The sequence below is a fragment of the Kwoniella dejecticola genome, chromosome 9 (assembly GCF_000512565.2).
Source record: "Kwoniella dejecticola CBS 10117 chromosome 9, complete sequence".
Classification (NCBI taxonomy): domain Eukaryota; kingdom Fungi; phylum Basidiomycota; class Tremellomycetes; order Tremellales; family Cryptococcaceae; genus Kwoniella; species Kwoniella dejecticola.
Window position 1 is genome coordinate 671,751 of NC_089309.1, and position 22,922 is coordinate 694,672.

Here is a 22,922-nt window from a genome sequence, read left to right on the forward strand (position 1 = left end):
GTTAGCAGCGTGAATCGTATCTGCTAGGTGAGGTTGATTGCATGGAAGGTGATTTCAGGGTAAATCACGATGAACGCATTACTGTATATTAACCGGATTTAGATACCTTTGGGATAACGTCATTTCCCATCAAAAAGGAATCCCGCCGATCACACAAGGGTGATGTGGCATTGATTAGCTCCGCGATGGAAATGACTGACCGGAATCAAATCTCCCAATCCTCCATTCCAGAGTCATGTTGTTTTGACATTTCAAGCTGTGAGGTTTCCCGAATTGATCTGTTTTCAGTCAGCAAGACTCGCTGCTGACAGCGGAGCAAAAGCGGACTCAGCATGTCAGCTTCGGAGAGGGTCAAAGTGAGCTTTCGATAACATTCATAGTCCTCACGAATAGCTGATGAAGCCATCTCATCAACAGGGCATCCAGGTTCATCGTCCGATAATATACGGCTCACATGCAAGGTTATTAACGGAAGAAGAGAAACAGACCGCTCCTCCAGGACGTGAGTCTCTGTCTTGCCGAAAGATCCACATTATAGTCTATCTTGCGTTGAATACTTACAATCAAGCTCTTTGTCCTGGGCCAAATAGATACTCATCGATGGACAGTCTTCTTCACCTCAGCAACCTCCCCACCACCTGAAAGACTACCTTCCGGAGAACTGGTGAAAGAAAGTATAGACTATCTGCCTGGAGGCGCAGATGATCTCTCGTACCTGATCAAGAAAGTCACTTTCAAGCTGCATGATACGTACGCCAGTCCTAATCGAAGTGTGTGCCTCATCCCATTCTCTCTTCGCATCTTTCGCATATCACCTCTACGCATCGCGCTGTCCTCCAATTCCCGTTGTTGGTGATGTCAGCTGATATTCGATCGCATGTCTTTCGAAGCTTTCGATAAACCACCTTTCGCTGTTACAGAGACAGGCTGGGGAGAGTTCGTCGTACAAATTCGAATCCAGTTCATCCCCGAGTCATCCGAAAAGCCATTGACGCTCAACCACCCTATCAAGCTACATCACTGGGGCCCACCCATCGAGGGAACAGTAGCACCCCCAACTGAGGGAGGTACAGCTACTCAACCGAGCTCCACCGCTCCCACACCTGCTCCCACCTCAGACGCTGCTCAGCCATCGTCATCAAACGTTGCTCCTGCGCCAAGCGAAGACAAGGTCAAACAGGAATCTGTAAACACTCCAGCGGCCGGACAGGCGGACACAAAGCCCGATGAGAAGAAAGAAGGAGAGGGGGACTCGTCGGTCGTACTCGAACCAACTCAAGTATCATCAACAAGTGGAAATGCAAATGCAAATGCAAATGCAAATGGACAAGGAAATGAGGATGGGAAGGGAAATGAATTTACAGAGGACTCGCAAATTGTCGTCGACACGCAACAAGCAACTCAACCAATATCAATCGCATCAGTCCTTCCCGTACATTCATGGCAATACGATGAACTCATATTCTCCGATCCGCCAAAAGGCTTCTTAGACATACTCAACGAGAATCCTCCTACCCCTTTACCGAACAAGAACCGACGGCCTAAAGATCAGAGGGAAGAGCACGAAGCGCAGAATCCCTCCTCGGCCTTTTCGAGGAAGAATAAGAAGCTGAAAGGCAGGAATAGTATGGGCACGAGTATGGCTGGATCAAGGGCAAACACAGTGGATATCGGAACACCGACACCATCAGTCACGGGAGCTGGAGCAGCAGTAGGTGCAGGAACAAGTGTGGGAGCGGGCGTAGGTATACCTGGAGAGTTGGGCTCAGCGGATGTCCCGCTGGAATTCTCGCTTGAGATGGAGAAGGGCGAATACAATAAATTGGGGGATGCAAGGAGGAAAATCGTAGAGCAGATGGATAGATGGAGGTGGGCAATAGATCTCTATTTCTGCTTTTAAAACAACCAAGAAGGGCAAGATCCCCAAGCTGATTTTGATTTCGGACGACTGTAGAGAACGGCTCATCGCTCAAGAAAAGGACTTGGCTAAGCTGAAAGAAGAACTCAAAGGAATGTAATAACAACTTCGAGAGGCGAGAGGAAAAGTGTATCTTTTGTTGTACATGATATTATATATTTAAGCATTTACACCAGCCTGCTCGGCAAGCTATCTACTGAAAGAAACGAGCAAATAACCCTGATCAATCAAACACTGAGGTTCGAATCTGACAAATGCGCTGATCCCTTGTCATCGCCCTGCGTGCCATTGTGTGACAGGCCGAAACGGCAAATTGTTCTGCTTCAGACATTTGACATCTAAGCAGACTCTTTCCAGGGATACTCGAACTTGGGTCCATCCTTCTTTCTCCATAACTTCTTCCTGTAAATGGAGCAAACACATCAGCATGTTAGATTGAACGTGCGGTGAGAAAAAATTACTTGTACTCACTTTTGTCGCTTGGTAGCATGCTCAACGAAGACCTCTTTACAATGTTTGTGCTTGAAATCTCGGATGAAACTTGGATCCCTACGAGCATATGAGATAGATATCGTCAGTGATCTCATTCCAATCAAATATGAACGAAGATCAAGTCAGACCTGAATATGAAGACTTGCTTGAACAAATGACTCACCATAATTCACTGGCGATACCCAAATCTTTGCAGCACCTCATCAACGCGTTGCTCTTACATGCTTCCGTAGCTGTGGGTATACCCGAGGGATCGAAGTATTCTTGTTCGCCTCGAGCAATCGAGACCAATCTAATCATCATTAATTACCCAGCGAGTCAGCAAAGCAGCTTTCACATATAGACGGTATGCGCATATGCGGAGACAGTGGATTATCAGGGGATGACTTACCTTCCCAAACAGACCAGACCCCATTCTCTGCTGACTATCCTAGGACCGACGTTGGTCTCTCCTCGAGGAGCTAAACCCCATCCTCCCGGCCCAAAGGCTGCGTTGAGCGTACGACGGTATTTGATTTCGGGGAGATACAGTAATCCGTCTGATTCCATACAGATAGTCAGTATAACGCTACATGGTCCATATGTTAATATGTACATCATCGATTCTCCATATGAGAATGGTGTTGAGGGAAAGACCGAGCAGAAAGATATATAGCGAGCCGAGTGCCTCCTCGCTCAGAAAGGTGGATGGCGGCAATTCAGATAAGACACACGTACCAGGCTTGATCTCCACATCTTGGGGTCTAAGTTCCCTCAAAAGCTCATCGGCGACTTCTTTGGGGAACGGTTTCTCGCTTAAACCCGCAAACGAGTTCGACCAATCTTGACCACCTTCGCCGTCCCCTACTTTGGCTTCTCCCTCTATGCTTCCACTGGCAGAAGACGAAGCACTGGGTAAAGGCGAGTATCCTTCTCCCGGCAAAGATGTCAATGGCGGAGAAGCCGTAGAGGGCTCAGCCAAGTGCGCGTAATCTTCAATTATCGGTTCTGATATAAGAGTAGAAAGAGGTGCTTCATCGGGAAAAGGGAAATCGTCGTACGAAGTCGAAGCCGAAGCCGGAGCCGGTGTAGGTGAGGGTGTCGGGGTGACTTGGCGTGCTGTAGTTGATCTGGGAACGGAGGTTGAAGGTCTAGCAGAGGAAGAAGAAGATGCTGACGTAGCTGATCGAGAAGGAACCGCTGTCTTGCGCACGTATCGCGATGTTGGAGTAGAGGGAGGGGCTGATGACGATGCTGATGCTGCAGCTGCGAAAGGCGAGGAGGATGTCGAGAGAGCCCTGACTGCTTTCAAGCTCCGAGGAGCGATTCGTGCGGACGATGCTAGCAGTGACATTGGATATATGTCTATTGAGTATATATGAAGGGGTAATTGAAGAAAATAGAGGAGAAATATCTGTCAACAAGCAATCAATTAATCGATAATCGATCGAATTGATTTGCGCACGGATCACTTGAGGTGGAGAGTCGGGTGGCAAATTGCTGAAAGTGGCAATATCTGACGTCAACATTAGCCGAAGATTGCAAGAGAAATGTACTTCGAGTAGCTTGCAGCAGATACGTTCAATAGTCTGAACAGTAAGACAGTACAGGCGAGGTATCATTTCATCTAGTAGAATTCACTATATTATACGGTAGCGTGACATCTGATGGATGGTCCGCATAAACTTTGGCCTTTTGTACTTCTACCATGCGATCCGGGCTAAAAAGCCCTTCGGATACCTCCTGACGAAGTACTTTCTAGTCTCATCTAACAGCAAAAGCCCGATGGCAAATGTAAACGGTATGAAAATATGTTCGACCGGGACGCCCTGTGAGTGAACGTTATCGTCATTGAATCAGCTAACAGGCAGATGGTCAATGTGGAAGCACTAACTTACCCGAGTGAGGAAGGTATGCTGGAAGAACGGGACGTAGCTGAAGAAAAACAGGAATACAATCGAGGCGATCATGGAGGGTATGATCCAGTAATTCCTTGTGTTCTCGTCGGACCATTTGAAGGGGTTGAATTGCAAGATGCTCAAGCGCCTCGTTCGTGTGGCTAGTAGATTGCCGAATTGCATTCCCACCAGAGTGAAGAAGTAGCTACGTCCAACAAAGCAAGTAATAAGTCAACGATACCGCATTACATTTGGAGTCGACTCTCAAATGTCACGGGTGGGGTTCGTGGACTTACATCGACTGAGCCTTGTTAACTGCCTCAGCATAAGCCTCGGGATCATACTGCGGCGGAAGACCACCATATGCCAATACCCTTCGCACACGCACATTATCAGCTTACCATCGTCACCGATACCTCTTCCACTGCTGCGAGATATGTAGGCTGGCGAATTCGACTTACAGATCAGAGAACTTGAAACCCTGTTTGTCCAGCCACCAAAAACTCATACTCATCGCCGCCAGACTCTCTAACAGACCCAAAAACCCATAGGCATGCAAGAGGAACTTCCAATTGACCAATTTATCTTTCTTGGTGTCCCTCGGTGGTCTATTCAATAAGCCGGCTTCGGGTTTCTCAAAACACATCGAGATGGCAGGTAAGACGTCCGTGACTACGCAGATGATGATCATTTGCAAACTCGATAATATCTGCGGTAGACCCAGAAGGACGTTGAGTAGGATAGGCATGAGTTCGGAGAATGATCCTGCTGGAAGAAGGTACAAGCAAGTCTGAAATCAGAGTTACAACGCATGTCAGCTCATACTTGATACTTGTAGCTCAAGCCATCCGGATTGACCCCCGGGTTCTCCATGCTCGAGTACGACAGAGCAAATTTTTCGAGGGAGATCGCAAGGCGGAACTCACTTTCTTCAGGTTATCGAAAACCAACCTCCCATATTTCACCGCAACCACGATCGACGAAAACGACTCCAGCAATAGTAGATCGGCCGCTTCCATCGCCACATCACTTCCTCCGCCCATCGCTATACCTACATCGGCCGCTTTCAAGGACGGCGCATCATTGACCCCGTCCCCCGTCATCCCCACTACATTCCCTCGTTTCTGGAATTCTTTCACGATCCGCAATTTCTGTTCCGGGGTAGTTCGCGAGAAGACAATTTCCGTATATTGACAGGCTTGTTCCCACTGAGAATCACTCATCTCCATCAGATCCATTCCCGTCAACACCAATCCTGGCTTGATATCCACTCCCAGATCCATTGCCTCTCTATCATAATGCTTGACTTGTTCGACGGGCAGATCTCTAGGTAGATCCTTGGGATAATGCAGGATATCCGAGGTGATTATCCCACATTGGCGAGCGATAGAGACGGCAGTCAAAGCGAAATCCCCTGTTACCATGAAGAACCTAATACCTGCTCCTCGCATGGTACGGACCGTGTCTGGGATATCCGCCCTTGGGGGATCGACCAGTCCGACCAAACCGACGACAGTTAGCTGCTGATTCAGGTCGGTATTCACGAAATCGGAGAATTCAGGTGCTTCAAACGAGTATTCTTTCGGTATCGAGGAACGAGAGATGATTCGTTTGGCAAGTAAGAGGACTCTTTGGCCTTGCGAAGCCCATTTCTCCTGCACCGAAGTCAACCTAAGTATCGTCGCTTCCGTCAGGGGTAAAGGTGGACCGCCGGAAGGATCGTTGACGTGTGAACACCGCTTCAGGAGAACATCGGGTGCTCCTTTGCACATCAGCATTAGGTCGTCCGGTCCGAAGTCGTTGAAGGTGTCGCATGGCGCGGGGAACAGCGGTGCTCGAGCAGATGATCGTCGACATAGCTGATCACGCCAAACCGATGTCAGTCCGACCCAACGCTGAAAGAAGGATGAACGGGCGCGGCAAATCTTACTTTGAGCATATATTTCGTTTTGGAGTTGAAGTTGATTTTGAGGACTTCGGTCCATTCACTCATAGACTCCTTGACTGGTCGTAATAATTCAGCAGCGCGGAGAATGGCAGAATCTGGAAAATCACCACAACATCAGTCTCGCATGTAGGCCAAACGATATCGATGAACACAGGAATGAAGGGCCTACCTGTAGCATCTCCGTTCACTTTCCTCAGCAAGAGCGGCTGGTCCATCGTGCTATCGTCGAATTGAGCCGCATTGCACACTCCCATGACAGCCGCCATCTGAGCTACCACACCGTTCTTATCTTTTCCAGAAACGATACGATCCCTCGCTTGCGTCAATCCCATCTCGTCGTCCAAACAAGCTATATTAGTGACCGTCATCTTGTTTTCCGTCAAAGTACCCGTCTTATCGGAACACAGCACATTGACCGATCCAAGGGTTTCTACGGTCATCAAGCTCTTGCACAGGACTTTGTTATTCACCAATTTCTTGGCTATTACCGCCAGAGAGATCGTTACACTTGCCGGTAAGCCTTCGGGAATGAAAGCCACGCATACCGAGACGACGTCGATGATCAGTGTTGGTACGGTAATGAACCCTTTGTGTTTCTTGTTGAGCCATGTTGCCCAGAGGATAATGACGATTGTAGCGATGGTCAGAGCGCAGACTACGATGATGAGAACGAATCGAAGGATCTCTTTCTGGAGGGTAGTGAGAGACGGTGCGCCAGTCGAGGAGAGTTTCGCAATTCGTCCAAATACAGTCAAATTGCCCGTCTGTATGACCACACCTGAATCGCGAGTCGATGTTCAGTACAGTACTCGAGCGTCAAGGTGCGAGCTCCGAGAGATGTCGTAAAGAGGGAAGTAGATTGCTCACCGATACCTGATCCGCTGACACAGAGCGTCCCTTGCATTCCGATATTCTTCGTCTCAAGCAAATTTTCATCGGTCATATCGACAGTGGCCTGAATAGGCTCGGATTCACCAGTCAAGACACTTCGATCCATCTTCAAATCGGAAGAGACGTCGATGAATCGGATATCGGCAGGTAGCTTGTTACCCAATGACACATAGATGATATCGCCTGGGACGAGGTCTTTTGCCGGGAGTTGTGTCTGGATGGAGTTGCGGAGAACAAGTACAGCGGAAGGTAAAAGGCCGGATATCGAGGCCATCACTCGACCAGTCGAGAAGTCTGCCAAGGATTTGCATCACCTTAGCCCTCCAACTTACGTACCGCGTCTGACTTCTGGAGATTCCTCGATCTCACTCACCTTGCCAAGCATTCTATGCATCCCGAAAACGCCATCGATGAGCATACGAGCCATAGATCGTCAAATCCATTGTGGGACACGGACTCACGAAAGCGGTCTGCACGATGATGACAATGAGTAAGACAAAAGCTAAAGCAAGATTTGCAGCAGCAGGATTCGGTTCCCCAAGCGGTTTCCTATACCCAGGAGTGATATCAGTGGTGTCCCACCATCAGAGCAGCTCCGGCTATGGACATACCAAGCAATGAAACACAGGATAGAAGCAATCAATAGCAGACTACCGAAGCCACCTAAGACGTACTCGAGCCACCTGTGCGAACAGGTCACAGTGTCAGCAATTACATATAACGGATCCCTCAGGCGAGGCGAAGGAGTGCGCCCAGTATGACTTTGACTCACTTGAGGAACAGATTCGGCTTTGGCGGATTAATCTCATTCGATCCATATTGACTAAACTTCCTCTTGACTTGTTCATCCTCCAAACCAACTTTCTCATTCACACTGAGTCTCTGGAGAACATCATCGACAGAGTATTTATGCCATTCCAATTCTGCTATATCTTTAGCAGCTCCTTTCCGATTTATGGCTGTGACCGTTGCTTGGCGTTGCGTATCCGTAACATCGATCGATAATGTTCTGTCAGTTTAAGACGTGGAATATTGATCAAGCAGATGGTTAGCCATCAAGTCTCGTGCAGCCCTGATTCTGATGAAGTAGGCTCACCTGAATTCGCCTACAATACGACTAGCACTATCCCTTCTCGAGCGACTCGCGCGTCTCATGCGATCAAGTTGCAATGCATTATCTTGGTTGACATCGCGGATAGTCACGCTCTTGAGCAATGTCGGAGTTGCCGTATGATGAGGGTTATGCGAATTAGTCTTGTTGTCGGTGTCGAGGGTGAGGGATTTAGTGTCAATGGCCCCGTCTCGCTCGATGTCGTCTGGCAAAGTCATAGTGGGCAGGTCAATCACCATCAGTCAAATGAGTGTGAAGAGTTTAGTATGAGTATGAGTGTGAGTATTTCTACGGTGGGGTATGGCAGATAGGGCGAGCGATCTTCGGATAGGTCAGTGGGATTATGTCTTCGTAATGAGCATGGCATGGTGGGCTTTATATATCTTTTGTAACATCTGTCGCTCGCTCGACAAAGAATGGGTGATCATATCCTGCGCTGAGAGGTGAAATCTACGCGATTTGACAAGCAAGGACGTAAGATTCATTCTGGTTCGTCCTTCTATTCGCAAGGCTTTTCGTTCGCTTGTCTATGAGCGATTTTCATCTTGCTCAGTCTATATGCATGTTCAGAAATCAGTTGAGTGCAAACCGATTGAGTGGCTTCATCCGTGTACGACCAAAAGCAGCTAAAACGATGATGTTCGAATTTCACACGAAGAAATGGCAATTAGCCAATTGGGAAGTGACATTTCCGTCCACAATCCCGCCGCAACGTCAGTTTCCCTTGAGCGCACTAAACGGATGTGCAGTATTTTGTACGTCTGTGTGTTCTAATTCTGATCCTAGTCTTGCAAGCCATGCAAAAAGTGATACAGAGCGGGGCTCATCGATTGCACCGGATTGAACAAATCGACCAACCAACCAACCAGGTAAAAGTTCCTCAATGTCATATTTGACGAGACGAGCGATCGAAGGCTGAATGAACTTGGGATAGGACCACATGGTATGAAATCTGATGGGGAGGTGATCGAATGAGCGATTTTGATACGTTAGCTAGACGGACTCGAAATCTGTTATATTTGGACGAAGCAAAATACCTTAGAAAGAGCGCGAGTTTCTAGGATGATATTTGCAATACGAAGCCTATATCCAATCAGGAACTCACCTCACAAACCGGAGTATCGGGAAGACCGTGCCTTGTCGACATGTGATGTGATGGGATGAGTTGCTCGTTTCAGGATTTTTCGATCACCGGAACCAAACAAATCGCTCAGTGCTATTGATAATTCGCAAGACACTAACAAATTTGCTCGTTCTCGTGCATGCATCATATTGGCACATGCGACTAAGTCTCTCGCTTTGCTCATTCAACAGGAAAATAGAATCACAGTGAACATAGGACTGTGCAAGTATACATGATGACATGCTATATGGGATTGATACTGAGACTGAGATTGATATATATGGATGACAATAGAGTCAAGTTACAAACAACTACCAAAATGAGAACACTAATATTACAGATTGAACGAACGAACACCTCATCTAACGCGCACGCGCAGACGAAAGTATTTAGAGGATAGGACCGGCGTTCTTGACATCGGCAGTGATATCTGCTTCGTATTTCGAGAAGGCTTTTTGGAACATGCCACCCAATTTTTGGATCTCAGCGTTGAAAGCGTCCTTTGATGGCCACACCTTGGCCGGGTCAAGGATTTCTGATGGGACACCCTCGACGGCTTTGGGAATGGCAAGGTTGAAGATTGGGAAGTTCTCGAATTCGGCTTTGGCCAAAGATCCATTGTGGATAGCATCGACGATGGCTCGAGTGTACTTCAGGGGACATCGCTTTCCGGTACCGAATTTTCCACCGGTCCATCCGGTGTTGATCAACCAACAGTCGACCTTGTTCTTCTCCATTCGCTCAGCAAGCATCTTGGCGTATCTACCCGGGTGCAAGATAATGAATGGCTGTCCGTAACATGTCGAGAAGGTAGGCGAGGGTTCAGCAATACCGTCTTCTGTACCTGGTGTTTTCGATGTGTAACCGGCTACGAAGTGGTATTGAGCTTGTTCGGGTGTCAATCGAGAGACAGGCGGTAAGACACCGAAGGCATCACAAGTCAACATGATAATGTTAGATGGTTGTCGGTCGGCGATACATGGGATCTTAGCATTGGGGATAGCTTCGATAGGATAGGCGCATCGGGTGTTCTCGGTGATGGAGACATCGTCGTAATCTGGCACTCGGTCGGCAGGGTTGTAGACTACGTTTTCAAGGATAGAACCGAATCTGATAGCGTTGTAGATCTCAGGTTCTTTCTCGGCGGACAAGTTGATGGTCTTGGCGTAACAACCACCTTCGATGTTGAACACACCGGTGTCTGACCAGACGTGCTCGTCATCACCAATCAGCAGACGGTTGGGATCGGCAGACAGAGTGGTTTTACCGGTACCAGAGAGACCGAAGAACAGGGTGACATCGCCATTGTCGCCTTTGGCTTGATTTGCCGAGGAGTGAAGGGAGAGTTGACCAAATTTGACAGGTTGCAAGTAGTGCATGACCGAGAAGATACCCTTCTTCATCTCACCCGCGTACTCGGTACCAAGGATGACCATCTCCATTCGCTTGAAGTTGACTTCTACCGAGGTCGTCGAGGTCATACCGGTGGTGAATCGATTGGCAGGGAATTGACCGGCATTGTAAATTATGAAGTCTGGTTCACCAAAGTTTTCAAGTTCTTCAGCGGTAGGTCGAATCAACATGTTGTGCATGAACAAGGCGTGGTATGCTCGAGAAGCGATGACCCGGACTTTGATTCGGTATTTGGGATCCCATCCAGCAAAACCGTCAAAGACGTAGACGTTTTCTCGGGTGTTAAGGTAATCAATGGCTCGTTCACGGTTGATCTCGAAGGTGTGTTCACTGGAAGGGGAATTATCATCAGCCATGAGAAGCTGGGTAAAATGGAAATGTGAGGCACAACTCACTCCATCTTGATGTTCACGGGACCCCACCATACATCATCCTTACTGGTCTCCTCGTACACGATTCGCTTATCCTTAGGACTTCTACCTGTCTTCTTTCCGGAGAAGTTGATCAATGCGCCACTGGAGGAGATGACGGCACCTTCGTTGAGAATGGCATCTTCGTAGAGGGAAGCGATGGGAGCATTTCGCTATGTGATCAGGGTGGGAAATTCAACTTCGGGAATACCGATATTTTGTATGAACGCGCTGAGAACTCACCTTGATGTGGATTCTGTCGAGGTCGAAACCAGCTTGAGAGAAGTACTTCAATTCTTTACCCAAGAATTGATTACCCTCGTTCTCGTCGTGTGCGTGTCTTCCGTGTACCATTTTGACGGACAATTGAGTTCAAGATATAAGTTGTAGTTTAGCGGGTTTGCAGAGGTATACGACTGTGAGGTCGAAAGTCAAGCGCGAGTCAGCTAGTGCACTACAAGGCTAGGAATTGACGCTGATGAGAGGGAGATGCAGGAAGCGGTTGGGGTAGAACGAAAGAAAGGAGGGGAGGCTGATTGTCGCACGACCAGAGTAGATTGCAGGAGTGAATGTCACGAGATATTTCACTGGCACAGCTGAAACTCGGTGTCACATCCGGATAATGATTGAACCGGAACCAAGTGTTCGACGAAAATCAACTCACCAAAGTGTATATATGATCGTGAGACCGTTGACAAAGCAGAGATGTGTGTGAATGGATGAATGCTTGGGAAGAAGAGGAGGGAGGAGTGTACTCTCACATCGGAAGAAGCTGTTCTTATATATCTATGCTATGGACGTATGGGATATTCGAAATGTTTTGGGTCTGCTGGTCCAGGATCCAGGCATATCGTCATTGAATGCATGGAATCTGGCTGATTGTCCCGAAGCGGGCCTCCAATGATTTCGAACGGAACAACCCACTCTCACACCATTCAATCATATCGCTATCAAATCACCATACACACCACGTTATTTTCGAATATGCCTTCCTTCGCCCTTCGGTGGAATCGGTGTTGATCGGCTAAGCGTAATAAAGAGCAAGAAAACGTGTTTTTACCCTGAAACAAAAGTCTTCTAAACCGATAAACCGACGATGGATTCGAAAACCAATGAAAGCTCCTCGGAATCATTTTCGAATATAAGTCCAAGGAGACTGTCCGATTCTTTCCGAGCATCTCAGCGCCACGAGGCAAGGCGGATTTCAGCGCCGTAGGAACCTTTAGGAACGATGAGCATGTCGGAATTACCGTTCCTTGACAAAAGCAGACAAGGGGACAGCGATGGTAGCGAGCATGACTCCGATAGAGCACCTGAACATAGCGAAGATAACATCGCACAAGACCGCGAAAAGCCGGCTGCAGACGATACCTGTCTATCGCACCTTTCTAAAGCGGGCGGGCGTTTGTCCGTCTCAAGGATGTATCAAAGGTCTTCGGGTCGGCTTTGCACCGTCAAAATATCATACATGTCATCGCAAGGCGGAAAGATGTCAGGTAGGCCTGAAGCTGACTGAACTCCAACCGAAAGGCATGAATGTATATGTGCATGATGTATGTGCAAAATGACGATGACAAAATACAGAATAACTCAAAACCTTGTCCAAATGGCTCCGGAATACGCGATAATCCAATGACAATATCCTTCGCCTTAGATAAGGTTCTCACCCTCGAGAAGCATGATGATGGCTGGAAGGATGAAAGACTGTATTAGCCAACAATACACAGCTTATCACACCAAGCACTGAGAAAAATCACTTACAGTGAACGATTTCAGGAACAGTGTCATTTCTAAGATCACAGACCAAATCCGCGTCTGTGGGTGGTTCGTAGATATCATCTACTCCAGTCAAGTTCTTCAATTCTCCGGATCTAGCTCTCTTGTATAATCCTCGTCTGTCTACCTTCTCACACCATTCTAAGGGGGTGGCAACGTGCACCAAGAAGAAGTTACCGTTGACGATCTTCTTCATCGCTTGTCTGGACTTCTCATACGGTGCCACAGGCGCAGCGATGACGGCCGCACCAGATTTCGTAAGTTCGGAAGCCACGAAAGCGATTCGTTGCAAGTTGATGTGTTTCTGTTCAGGTGTGATAGCTCTATTTATCTTTGGGTCCAAATCACCTCTCAATTCTTCGCCCAATAACAAAGAAACGGATCTCGAGCCCTGTTGTTGAAGGGTGACTTGTAATGCTCGCGCGATAGTGTCTTTTCCGGAGTTGTGCAAACCGCTAATGAGGATGGTGAATCCTTGTTGAGGTCTGGGAGGGTAAGAATCTCTCAATACCTTGACGACACCGGTGTAAGAGAACCAGTCTGGGATAGCAGCACCCGTTCGAAGTCTCTTTCGGAGCTCGGTACCGGAGATATCGGCGGTGACTGTGCCCTTGGGGACTTCGTCGACCGGTTGGTATTCGTCGGTACCTGGCAAGTAGGTCATAGCTTGGAAAGGAACCATTTCGATGGACAACTCGTCCTTGAATTGAGTAACGAGTTCTTGGGCATCGTATGGGCCGTAGAAGTCTTTGCCTTGCGAGTTTTTACCTGGTCCAGCGTGGTCTCGTCCGACAATCTGCAAGAAGTCATTACGCACAATCAGTTACACAGCTCCCAACCTCTGCTCCTTGGAATAAATTGACTTACGAAGTGGGTAGCACCAAAGTTCTTTCTGATGATAGCGTGCCAAACAGCTTCTCTTGGACCAGCCATTCGCATAGCGAGGGGCAAAAGGGCCAAATGAGCCATACCTTCGGGGTAAGAAGGCATGAGAGCTTGGTAAGCTCGGACTCGGGTGTAGTGGTCGACATCTCCAGGCTTGGTAAGACCGACGACAGGGTGGATGAGGACGTTGGCTCGTCTTTGTCGGGCGGCTCGGACGGTCAATTCTCTGTGAGCTCGGTGCATTGGGTTTCGAGTTTGGAAAGCGACGACCTTTCTCCAAGCCAATTTGTGGAAGTGGGCTCGAAGTTCGGAAGGGGTGTATCGTAATGGGACATAGTCGTAGTGTGTAGGAGCAGCGATAGCTTGGACTTTACCACCGACGTAGAACTCCTTGACGTTGTTGTGCAAGTAAGCTACAGCTGGGTGGGCGATGTCGTCGGCACCCATGACGTTCTCAGCTTCGAGGTGCTTGTCGGGTGTGTAGATGTCAGAGACTGCACGACACCACCAATATATTCATCAGCTGATGGCTCGAATCTGTTGGAAAGACTGGACGAGCTGAACTCATGGTGACTGAGAGGGAACAGGTACTCACCAGTCAAGATGGCCAGAGCAGCATCATCTCGAGGATCTCTCAAAGCGACTCTAGCACCTTCTTGCAGACTTAATCTAGCGATATCCTCCTTGGAGACATCGAGGGTGATGGGCATAGAGAAAAGGGTACCTTGTCGTTGACCATGGACCGGCTCAAGTCGGAGGGTGTCTCGTACACTAGTTCCAGCTTGATCGTCAGTTTATGCCCATGTTTGCGAGAATGGCGGGCACGTACGAGATATAGTCTCTTTCGGTCATGAATCCTTCGAGAGGGGAGAAACCACCGTTGAGGATAAGCTCGAGATCACATAATTGTCGCTACGAATTCCAAAAGACGAATCAGCACAATGAACAGGACGACGACAGACTGGCAGTGGGGTCACTCACCTCGGTAAGGAAGATATCACCCAGAGTTCGGGCTTCTTCGAGCAATTGAGAGTGTTGAGGAGCATCCCTCTTCACCAAGTCTTTGAGAACACCACCGTGAGGAGCGTTGGCCATTGTGTTTTCGATTCAAATATAAAGCAGTCGAGGTCAGAGGTGGCGAAGTGAGGTTTGTGATACCTTTGTTATTGATCAAGACGTAGGTAAGTTATGTCCTGTTGTTGAGAGTGGGGTTCTTGAATCCTGTTTTGAACAGTCGATCGTTGCCAAGGAATTGCGTGCTGAAAGCTAGAGATGTAAATGAACAACAACAACAAGATGTATGTATCTCTTCTCTCAGTCTGGGTGGTCACTGATCACTGATTGATGAATAATAATTTTCTGCATGGCATCGTCAGTCAGTCCAATGGATTTTTTTTGGGTTGGGATGGGATTGGATTTCAACAACAAACGTCATTGATAAAAATCTGGAATAATCAATCACCACTGAACATGCTACACACCATACGGCTGCCCTCCACACGACTGGCCAGCCCTGATTGACGAGGTTTATCAGTTGATTATCTGGAATCATAACTCATATCTTCATACTAATCAACCACCGAATGGCAAAAAAACAGACGGACCCAGCTAGAGAAGTTGAGCACGCAATCGATTTCGCCATCGGTTAAAATAAAAATGAAATTTCAATAATTGACTAACTTTCAGGCACGGTCGATTTAGATTTACCATCAATCCATCAAAGCTCCTCCACGCGGCTTCTTTCGTAAATTTCGGCAATTGACCACAGAATGGGTGAACTGGAAGAGCATTAGTGTGTTGGTGTTGCGTGTTGAACATGCTTCGAGGTAGCGGTAAAGTGCCCAATAACATGTCAAGTGTAGCTTCCAGAGCAATGATTGATACGCTAGACCACCATCAGCGTGCTAGTAACCGCTCGTTGGTCCCGGTAAGTGGGGTGAGTGAGGGTGGTGCGGTAGATGAGTTCTTGACGATCAATCAATTCAGATAGATCAGATCAGGTCCGGGCGTAACCGGCTCGGAAGACCGAGGATTTTGATCTTCAAAACGCCATGGTGCGTGCAAGGGGCATGACATCTCTCCACCCAGACATCTGTCATGAATCGAGAAGCATAGACATCGCATCACATATGTCACTGCGTCACATCATTGTAAGCCAGACAGTGCTCACGCGTCATCCGAGACGAGCCTAAGCATTGCTTCCTATTTCGGCACCTTTCAAGCTCGTGACCCGAACGAGCCAAGCTGAGAATCCTTTGACTTGGTGAATGTCATGATGATGCAGTGGCTGTACACAGAAGTTGACCATGACAAGGTCTCTCCTTATTTCCCTCAGGTGCCTCGTGAAGCCATCTTTGTTGCGTATCCTTTGTACTCGCAATCACACTGGCATCAGTCTTCGTCGCTTAGGGAGGGGCACGTTATCAGTCCCTCTCCCGCAGATATAAATTGCGGTCCGTGCCAAACTAGAAGCTGACCCTCGTCCACCTTATAAAGCACATTGCACTTCCATTGCAGCCTCGATCATTCCGAAGTAAGCTTATATCCTGCACTGCATTGCGTGCATCTGACACGCTCTGCTGCATGTCACGCTGATTTTGTCTATCAGGTCTGACTACCTACCATGGACTCAAGCGACAGAAACACTTCTAATGGTTCCGATGGATACTCTCACCAGCAGTCCATGTCGATCGTCGAGCTTGCGGAAATGATACGTGGACTCAAGGCAGAGCAGACTCAGATCACGAATGATCTCACCACCGTCCATGGATCTTTCGTCAGTGCATTGAATGCTGCAGCGGACCCTTCTGCTACTTCGAACGAGCGGAATAGCTTTCCGAGGATCTTTGGGTGCGCTATCACACGATACTCCGACCTTCTACCTCGTAGGCGAGACAATTACCGGCGGTTTTACCGGATGAACAGCGAGACGAAACGATTCACCAATTCTTCAGGCTGGGATATCACCGAGAGATATACGAATGGGATTCCAGCGATCCAGGAAGAGAGACAGCAACTCTGGCAGAAACGTTCACAGGAGGCCGACGGAGAGATTGCTAAGCTTGAAGAACTCGTCGAACAAATCAGGATCAACGATGGGTGCGCTACGGCTGATGATCGCGATTCTTTCCTTCAGGGACTCAAGAACATTGAGTGGCTTGATGTCTCGAAAGCTTATCACCAACGAAAATTCGAGGAATATACTGGTTAGAGAACCCAAAGTACTCGTCGATAACAGTGACTTACAGAGCCTTTTTCGTTTGTACGGCAGTTGAATCACTGCACTCGGCTCACTCACTAGGCAACCTGATGGAGTTTCCTCATACATCTCAATTGGATATGGGTATATCTTTTGATGTACTGCCTTTCTGCTCTGCATCCAAAACGCCCCTGTATCACAATACAGAATACTGCCGAACGCCATGTCCTCTTCCAGCAGTCCATGTTGGAGGACGAGGGTGCTTGATCAGGTCCATACAAATCCTATGGCCTGAGAAGTCAGGACAGACGATATTGTACACCATGATCAGCTTCACCATATCGTCCTTTGACAAGTTTGGAAGATGGAAATTGGCGATCTCTCCTATGAGCAGCCCGATTTGGTGACACGATTTTTCATGAACAAGGGGGCTGACTCACATCTTCATCAAGCCATTGTTGCGCTTTTCGTCTAAATCGATCCATAGGTTTCTGCATGAACAGGTTCTCTTCATCTCTTTCCAGTTTCAGTATCCACGGCAGAGCGACTAAAGCGGCAGCATGACGAATCAGCAGATACCAAAATCATCAGCAACCCCATCCTCACTCAATCCTCACGTAACCCAGAGATCTTTCCAATCTGAGCGACCGTTGCTACTCAATCATCGCCCAGTTGACCATCAAAATCCAAAATTGACAGTCGATGAGGTTTGCGCATAGCGTTGAGGGAGGAGATATCCTCCGACAAGCTAAATCAGTACTGCAACACTCTAAACGCAATGGATCTTTTGCATGTTAGGAGAGTCAGTGTAGAAGCCTTTTCGTTAGCATTAGAAACGATATGTGATGCGGATATCCCATTTCTTGAAGCCTCGGTGGAGACGTATAGAACTATTGCCTCTTCCTCGACTGATAGCAGATCAGTAACAAGAACTCGTGAGACGGGAAAGCAATCACGTGAACCTTACTAGCTAGCAGGCTCATACAAAATCTCGATTCCGATGATTTGTTGCTTTTTGGACTGTGGTGTATATGCAAGTGATATAGCGCGGTGAGAGACCAATCCACCCACTGCCTTCAGCCATAGATCTATCGACTTCCCCACCCCAGAGTAAGGGTAAGTAGTCTTCACCGCGTACTTCAGACATGTCTCCTTCGGATGGACATCAGAGATCCTTGAGTGACCTTGAATGTCTGAGTGACCATTGTTTGCCCCTTGAAGATTTCTTTGCTGAGCTGATAATGCGCTTTTCAATCAATTGCCATGGATGCCAATAATATTACATGTCCAATTCAGCCTCCCGAGCTAAGCCTAAGGACATTATCTAGTACAATTACCTGTCAGACCTTCTCCAAACCCGTTCTAATGAGAGATTGTGTGTCCACCGTGTTCGTGCGCTGGCTTCGATGCCAAGAAGTCGTCATATATCACGTAGGCGGTGAAAGCGACCACTGCTGTCCCAAGTCCTGGGAACATACCCCTGCAGGTCGCGAGCAGAATTTATCAGTGTTGAATCTCGGAGACACGGGAAAAGGTGAAACGTTGAATGCGTCCAAGAGGGAAGATGGGTGTAAGATTCCTCCGGACCGCTTCTCATCGTATGACCTGATAGTGAGTTCTACTCACCTGAACATCGCTCGATTGCTGAATATGGGAGACTTTCTCCATGCTTCCCTAGCAGCCCACGGATCACGATATTGAGGACCAGGCATCTGTAGAATTAGAGATGAGAGTCAGCCTTGAGCTAGATTCGGAACGTTTTTGGCGGGACAAGCGAGATATCGAGACGCACTTCGGTGATTGGAATAGCTGACGATGGGCGAGAAGGTGTCGAACGCTGTGACTGATGGGGTGTTATAGACTCGATGCTGATTATACTTTCAACAACATCAAAATACTAGCTCGAGCAATAAGAGTCCGGTTGATGCTAATCAACTTGAGCGTACGGTGAGCGTATGGTCGGAGATGTGCGGTGATTGTTCAATGTGGCGATTGATGGGATTGTTTTAGGCAATTTACGCTAGTCATTTTTAGTGCCTTTGAGTCTTACACTCTCTCATTTGCATGCGAAGACAAGAAAGATAAATATAACATACATCTATTTCTTCCTCAACACTTATATCATATAATCATAACCTAAGCATACTCAGCACCCTCATCGACTGTATCTTCGGTCATCTGTACCCAACACAAGCGGAGGGACTGTTCCAGGTCAATTCGGTTCACTGGTTAAAACGCGACTCTTTTTGTGTTTAATACCGCCGCCCATGACAGGAACACAACAACGCCTCTTCTGTTAATTCACCTAATCTACCTCTGGTCTACTGTCAAACGGAATAATACTATACAAGACTCATGTCCCTCCGCTCGCTGAGGGACACCCTCTACTCCCTAACCGGATCCGTTGTCTCTCAAGACTCCTCAGTCGAGATGGACACCGATTCTGTCTGGGTAGCAGCAGGGGAAGGAGTATGGTCAGACGGTATAACAAACGGTAATGGTAATGGTTTATTCGGCTGGCGCACTTTGCTATCGACCTTCGGCTTCGGTCACTCCCATCATGGCCACTATCATGGTGTGACGGATTGGAGAAACTTGTTCTTCTGGTTGGCTGTGTTCGCTATTCTCGTGCTTTTCGGTAAGTCCCCGGAATTCCGTCGGTCGTACATTCAGTACACCCAACATCCCAAATTTATACTCAGAATCATCCTCATGCGATCGATCAAAGGATGAATCAGCTGACTTTGAGCGGAACCACACGCAGCTGTCATAACGAATCCGACTGAATCGTCATTCCGGGCTCACCTCACCGAGCTTTCCTTTAGAAGACATTTGGCGGATATCAGACGGGCAGAGACGGATGAAGCAGTTCCTCTCACCGATGAACAAGCTCAATTGCCTTCAACCACGTCATCATCCGCTCATTTAGTGGCTTCGGATATCAGGCGAGGATCGATACCTGGACCTGGAAGTGAAACGCCTACGCACACCATCGCACCTTTCAGATTTGCCAATCACGTCGCCATCTCCTTACGAACCCCTACCTTGCTATATCGTTCGTTCTTGATCTGTTCGATCATCATAACTTCGCCTCTTACCCCACCTGCCTATCTATCGGATCCGACGCCGCCGCATTTGACCAAAGGCAAACACAATGCTCACTCCATCAAGGAGAGATATGTGTTATGGTTCGGCTGTATGGGTCACTGGACATTGATAGGTCTCATACCAACTAGTGTGGAATGGGCTTGGAAATTGCTAAGTAGGGGTGAAAGGGAGAAGACGAAGAAGCGGAACCTGGACAAGGCCGGAGTGATCGAGATGCGCGCAATCCAGAACAAGGAGGACTCCGCACCAAACGGTACGTCTGGCCCTGTCTAGCTTTTGTGTTTCGGTGCTGATGCGTGTGACACAGTCAAAGCTGCTATCGGTCACTCTCTTACAAGCTCCAAGAACATGAGGCGCACTGATTCCAGCTCAAATCTAGCTGATTCGCTACCCTTGCACTCTCATACTGCTCAACTTACTGCCGGTCCTCTTTCTCCAGACTCGCGTCGACCGTCACTTGTGAACCTCATCAGTCAACCAGCTTCCGCCATCACTGCAGACGCGCCTGAGATCGCCAATTCCCCTGCCATAATAGCTCTCAAAGCTGAATTGACTGCGGCTCAAATCATTCTCACGGATCTGCAAACTCAACTCACCTCGCACGAACGGTCGGTCTCTGATGCTCATGGTCACCTGCAAAGAAATCTCGATGACATACGAAATCGTCGGAAAGAAGATGACGCAGAACGCCAGGAGCTGAAGTCGCGCACAAAAAGTCTGGAAGAGCAGAAACGACAAGCCGAGGCCGCTCGGCGAGAGGCTGAGAAGAAGTTGAAGGCTGTTGAAGCACTCCGAGATGGGCTATTAGCGAAGATATCTAGTTCTGAAAATGAGATCAGGGAATTGAAGGGCAATATAGAAGCCAGTGAAAGGAATGTACGAGTAATACAGGAAGAAGGTGCCAAACATGTTGTCTTGACTCAATTAAACGTCGAAGAACGCAAGAAAGAGATGGAATTTGTAGAAAGCGAAATAACGGAAATCGAAGATCGGAACGATGAGTTGCATTCACTCATCAAAGCCGCTGAAGAACGACTAAAAGCGATAATTGTGGATGGAGAGAACGCGAGGAAGATTGGACCGGAGGAGGAAATGATGATGATGGCTGCTGCTTACGAAGCTGCTGCGCAAGAAGGTTACTTGCACAGTGGGTATCAACCTAACAATGGCCATCACGTACCACCACCGCCTCCTGGTCCGCCAAACGGAAGGGGTGCTCAACAAGAACAATGGCAATCTCAAGCAGCAGCATACATGGCAGAAGCAGGAATGCCTCATTTAGGATACGACTACACAGCCAAACCAGCGCATTCGGGATCAACGGGTTTCGGCCATCTATCGAAGCATCCAAATCCAAACTCAGCTTCATCAAGAGATCTGGAAGGGATGCGTCATCGACCGGACGTCTCAGGCTTCGAAGATTTCGGCCCTGGGACTGCTTTCGCACCTCAGCGCTCTACGACACCTCAAATGCCGAGCGACTCTGAATCTGACATATACGGTCTTGATCCTGGTTCTCCGTATGGCGGATTCTCTTCATCCAACTTGCTTCCTCAAGGACTATTCCGATCTCTGGAAGGCGACCAAACTCCATTTGTCAGTGGCGACGAGGGACTACCCGAATCTTCCGAAGAACCCCTGACCTTTGACCTCGATCGACCGATTTCTCACGAAGCTTCTCAACCAAGCGCGACTGTTACGAAACTAGAAAGGCAAGCTGCTGCTGGACAAGAAGACGAGGCATCATACTCTGCTAGTGATTCTGGTTCCGACCACTCCGCCGAAGACGAAGAGGAGCACGAAGATTGGAAATCGCCCCTGCCCGCCCCCAAGCAATTGAAAGATACCAAAGAGTCAGCCTACAAGCGACTGAGTGCTAATTCTTCTGCTACCAGATTACTCTCGCCCTCAACGGTGCCGGGTCTGGGTCTAGGCCAGCCTACTTCCGCTTCACCGGTGTCCGTGTCTTCCGTCAATCAGACCAACAACACTTCACCAAGTACGATTTCTGCTCTGCCGAACCTTTTACCGAGCTCCAGACGGTGGTTCTCCGGAACATCTTCAAGCGATAATCTCCACTCAGGCGGATTCGGCGGATTCATGCATAATACCACTTCGAACGATTCACTAAATCTGCCCGGGTACGAGAGCTCGCCCTTCGCGCCTACGTCGAGCGAGAAGAAGGCTTTGGCAAGTGCGAAATGGCAGCCTCTCGGTGGTGGATTGGGTAATAAGAAATGGTCAGCATTCGGTGCGCCCCTTGGCGTCGGTTCTGGCGCCGCCAACGACGAGATCGATGCTAACGGAGGATGGCCTGAACCTTCCCCTCCGCTCCGTCCTGGACAATTAAACGGAGTGAGGGAGGCTGAGGACGATAAAGCCGGTGAAGGAAAGAAACCATTTAGGTTCTTCTCTTTGAGAGGTAAACCGACCATGGGAAGTACGCCGCCTTAGTCCGATTTCAGCCAGATCTGAAGGAACGGGATTGGAAAGATCGTCGTTGTCGTTGTCGTTGTCGTTATGGGAATAGGATCGAATGGGAATTATGGTTTAGTCTCAGTCGTAGTCTTTGTCTTAGGCGGGTTCTTTAGGTTGCTTGCTCGCTTCGTTACTTCGTCCGATTTGTTCTGCTCTACTCGTGATCCCTCAATCTCAGCAGTATCCTGTTTACTTCATCAGCTGCTTGCGTAGCTATCTAGCAGTCGTGATACAATATTGCCGCAAGGTCGCTTGTCGAGTTGAATTGAATTGAATCGAGTCGAGATCGAGTG

General features: G+C 48.3%; 8 protein-coding genes across 8 annotated transcripts; 3 read left to right on the forward strand and 5 right to left on the reverse strand.

Annotated features, from left to right (window-relative positions):
- Positions 1–332: 332 nt before the first annotated feature.
- On the forward strand, positions 333–2,018 carry I303_107208 (uncharacterized protein; the record flags this gene model as incomplete). Its single annotated transcript, XM_018409889.2, has 5 exons — positions 333–356; positions 418–502; positions 591–770; positions 891–1,869; positions 1,955–2,018. The coding sequence occupies 5 exons, from the start codon at positions 333–335 to the stop codon at positions 2,016–2,018; spliced, it is 1,332 nt and encodes a 443-aa protein (XP_018260892.2).
- A 238-nt stretch (positions 2,019–2,256) lies between these two features.
- On the reverse strand, positions 2,257–3,743 carry I303_107209 (uncharacterized protein; the record flags this gene model as incomplete). The annotated part of the gene is made up of 5 exons (XM_018409890.1): positions 2,257–2,320; positions 2,390–2,467; positions 2,574–2,702; positions 2,802–2,949; positions 3,128–3,743. The coding sequence occupies 5 exons, from the start codon at positions 3,741–3,743 to the stop codon at positions 2,257–2,259; spliced, it is 1,035 nt and encodes a 344-aa protein (XP_018260893.1).
- A 349-nt stretch (positions 3,744–4,092) lies between these two features.
- On the reverse strand, positions 4,093–8,455 carry I303_107210 (uncharacterized protein; the record flags this gene model as incomplete). Its single annotated transcript, XM_018409891.1, has 13 exons — positions 4,093–4,218; positions 4,288–4,492; positions 4,584–4,661; positions 4,749–5,077; positions 5,214–6,146; positions 6,218–6,330; positions 6,405–7,013; positions 7,103–7,420; positions 7,500–7,512; positions 7,588–7,675; positions 7,738–7,809; positions 7,899–8,135; positions 8,223–8,455. The coding sequence occupies 13 exons, from the start codon at positions 8,453–8,455 to the stop codon at positions 4,093–4,095; spliced, it is 3,354 nt and encodes a 1,117-aa protein (XP_018260894.1).
- Positions 8,456–9,749: 1,294 nt separating this feature from the next.
- On the reverse strand, positions 9,750–11,537 carry I303_107211 (phosphoenolpyruvate carboxykinase (ATP); the record flags this gene model as incomplete). Its single annotated transcript, XM_018409892.1, has 3 exons — positions 9,750–11,103; positions 11,169–11,356; positions 11,427–11,537. The coding sequence occupies 3 exons, from the start codon at positions 11,535–11,537 to the stop codon at positions 9,750–9,752; spliced, it is 1,653 nt and encodes a 550-aa protein (XP_018260895.1).
- Positions 11,538–12,833: 1,296 nt separating this feature from the next.
- I303_107212 (sulfate adenylyltransferase) lies at positions 12,834–14,939 on the reverse strand (the record flags this gene model as incomplete). The annotated part of the gene is made up of 6 exons (XM_018409893.2): positions 12,834–12,871; positions 12,945–13,755; positions 13,827–14,338; positions 14,440–14,615; positions 14,674–14,756; positions 14,826–14,939. 6 exons carry the CDS (start codon positions 14,937–14,939, stop codon positions 12,834–12,836), a joined length of 1,734 nt encoding a protein of 577 aa, XP_018260896.2.
- Positions 14,940–16,467: 1,528 nt separating this feature from the next.
- I303_107213 (uncharacterized protein) lies at positions 16,468–17,055 on the forward strand (the record flags this gene model as incomplete). Its single annotated transcript, XM_018409894.1, has 1 exon — positions 16,468–17,055. The coding sequence occupies one exon, from the start codon at positions 16,468–16,470 to the stop codon at positions 17,053–17,055; it is 588 nt and encodes a 195-aa protein (XP_018260897.1).
- A 1,350-nt stretch (positions 17,056–18,405) lies between these two features.
- Positions 18,406–18,755, reverse strand: I303_107214 (uncharacterized protein; the record flags this gene model as incomplete). The annotated part of the gene is made up of 2 exons (XM_018409895.1): positions 18,406–18,523; positions 18,670–18,755. 2 exons carry the CDS (start codon positions 18,753–18,755, stop codon positions 18,406–18,408), a joined length of 204 nt encoding a protein of 67 aa, XP_018260898.1.
- A 643-nt stretch (positions 18,756–19,398) lies between these two features.
- I303_107215 (uncharacterized protein) lies at positions 19,399–22,605 on the forward strand (the record flags this gene model as incomplete). The annotated part of the gene is made up of 3 exons (XM_018409896.1): positions 19,399–19,681; positions 19,808–20,404; positions 20,459–22,605. The coding sequence occupies 3 exons, from the start codon at positions 19,399–19,401 to the stop codon at positions 22,603–22,605; spliced, it is 3,027 nt and encodes a 1,008-aa protein (XP_018260899.1).
- Positions 22,606–22,922: the final 317 nt, after the last annotated feature.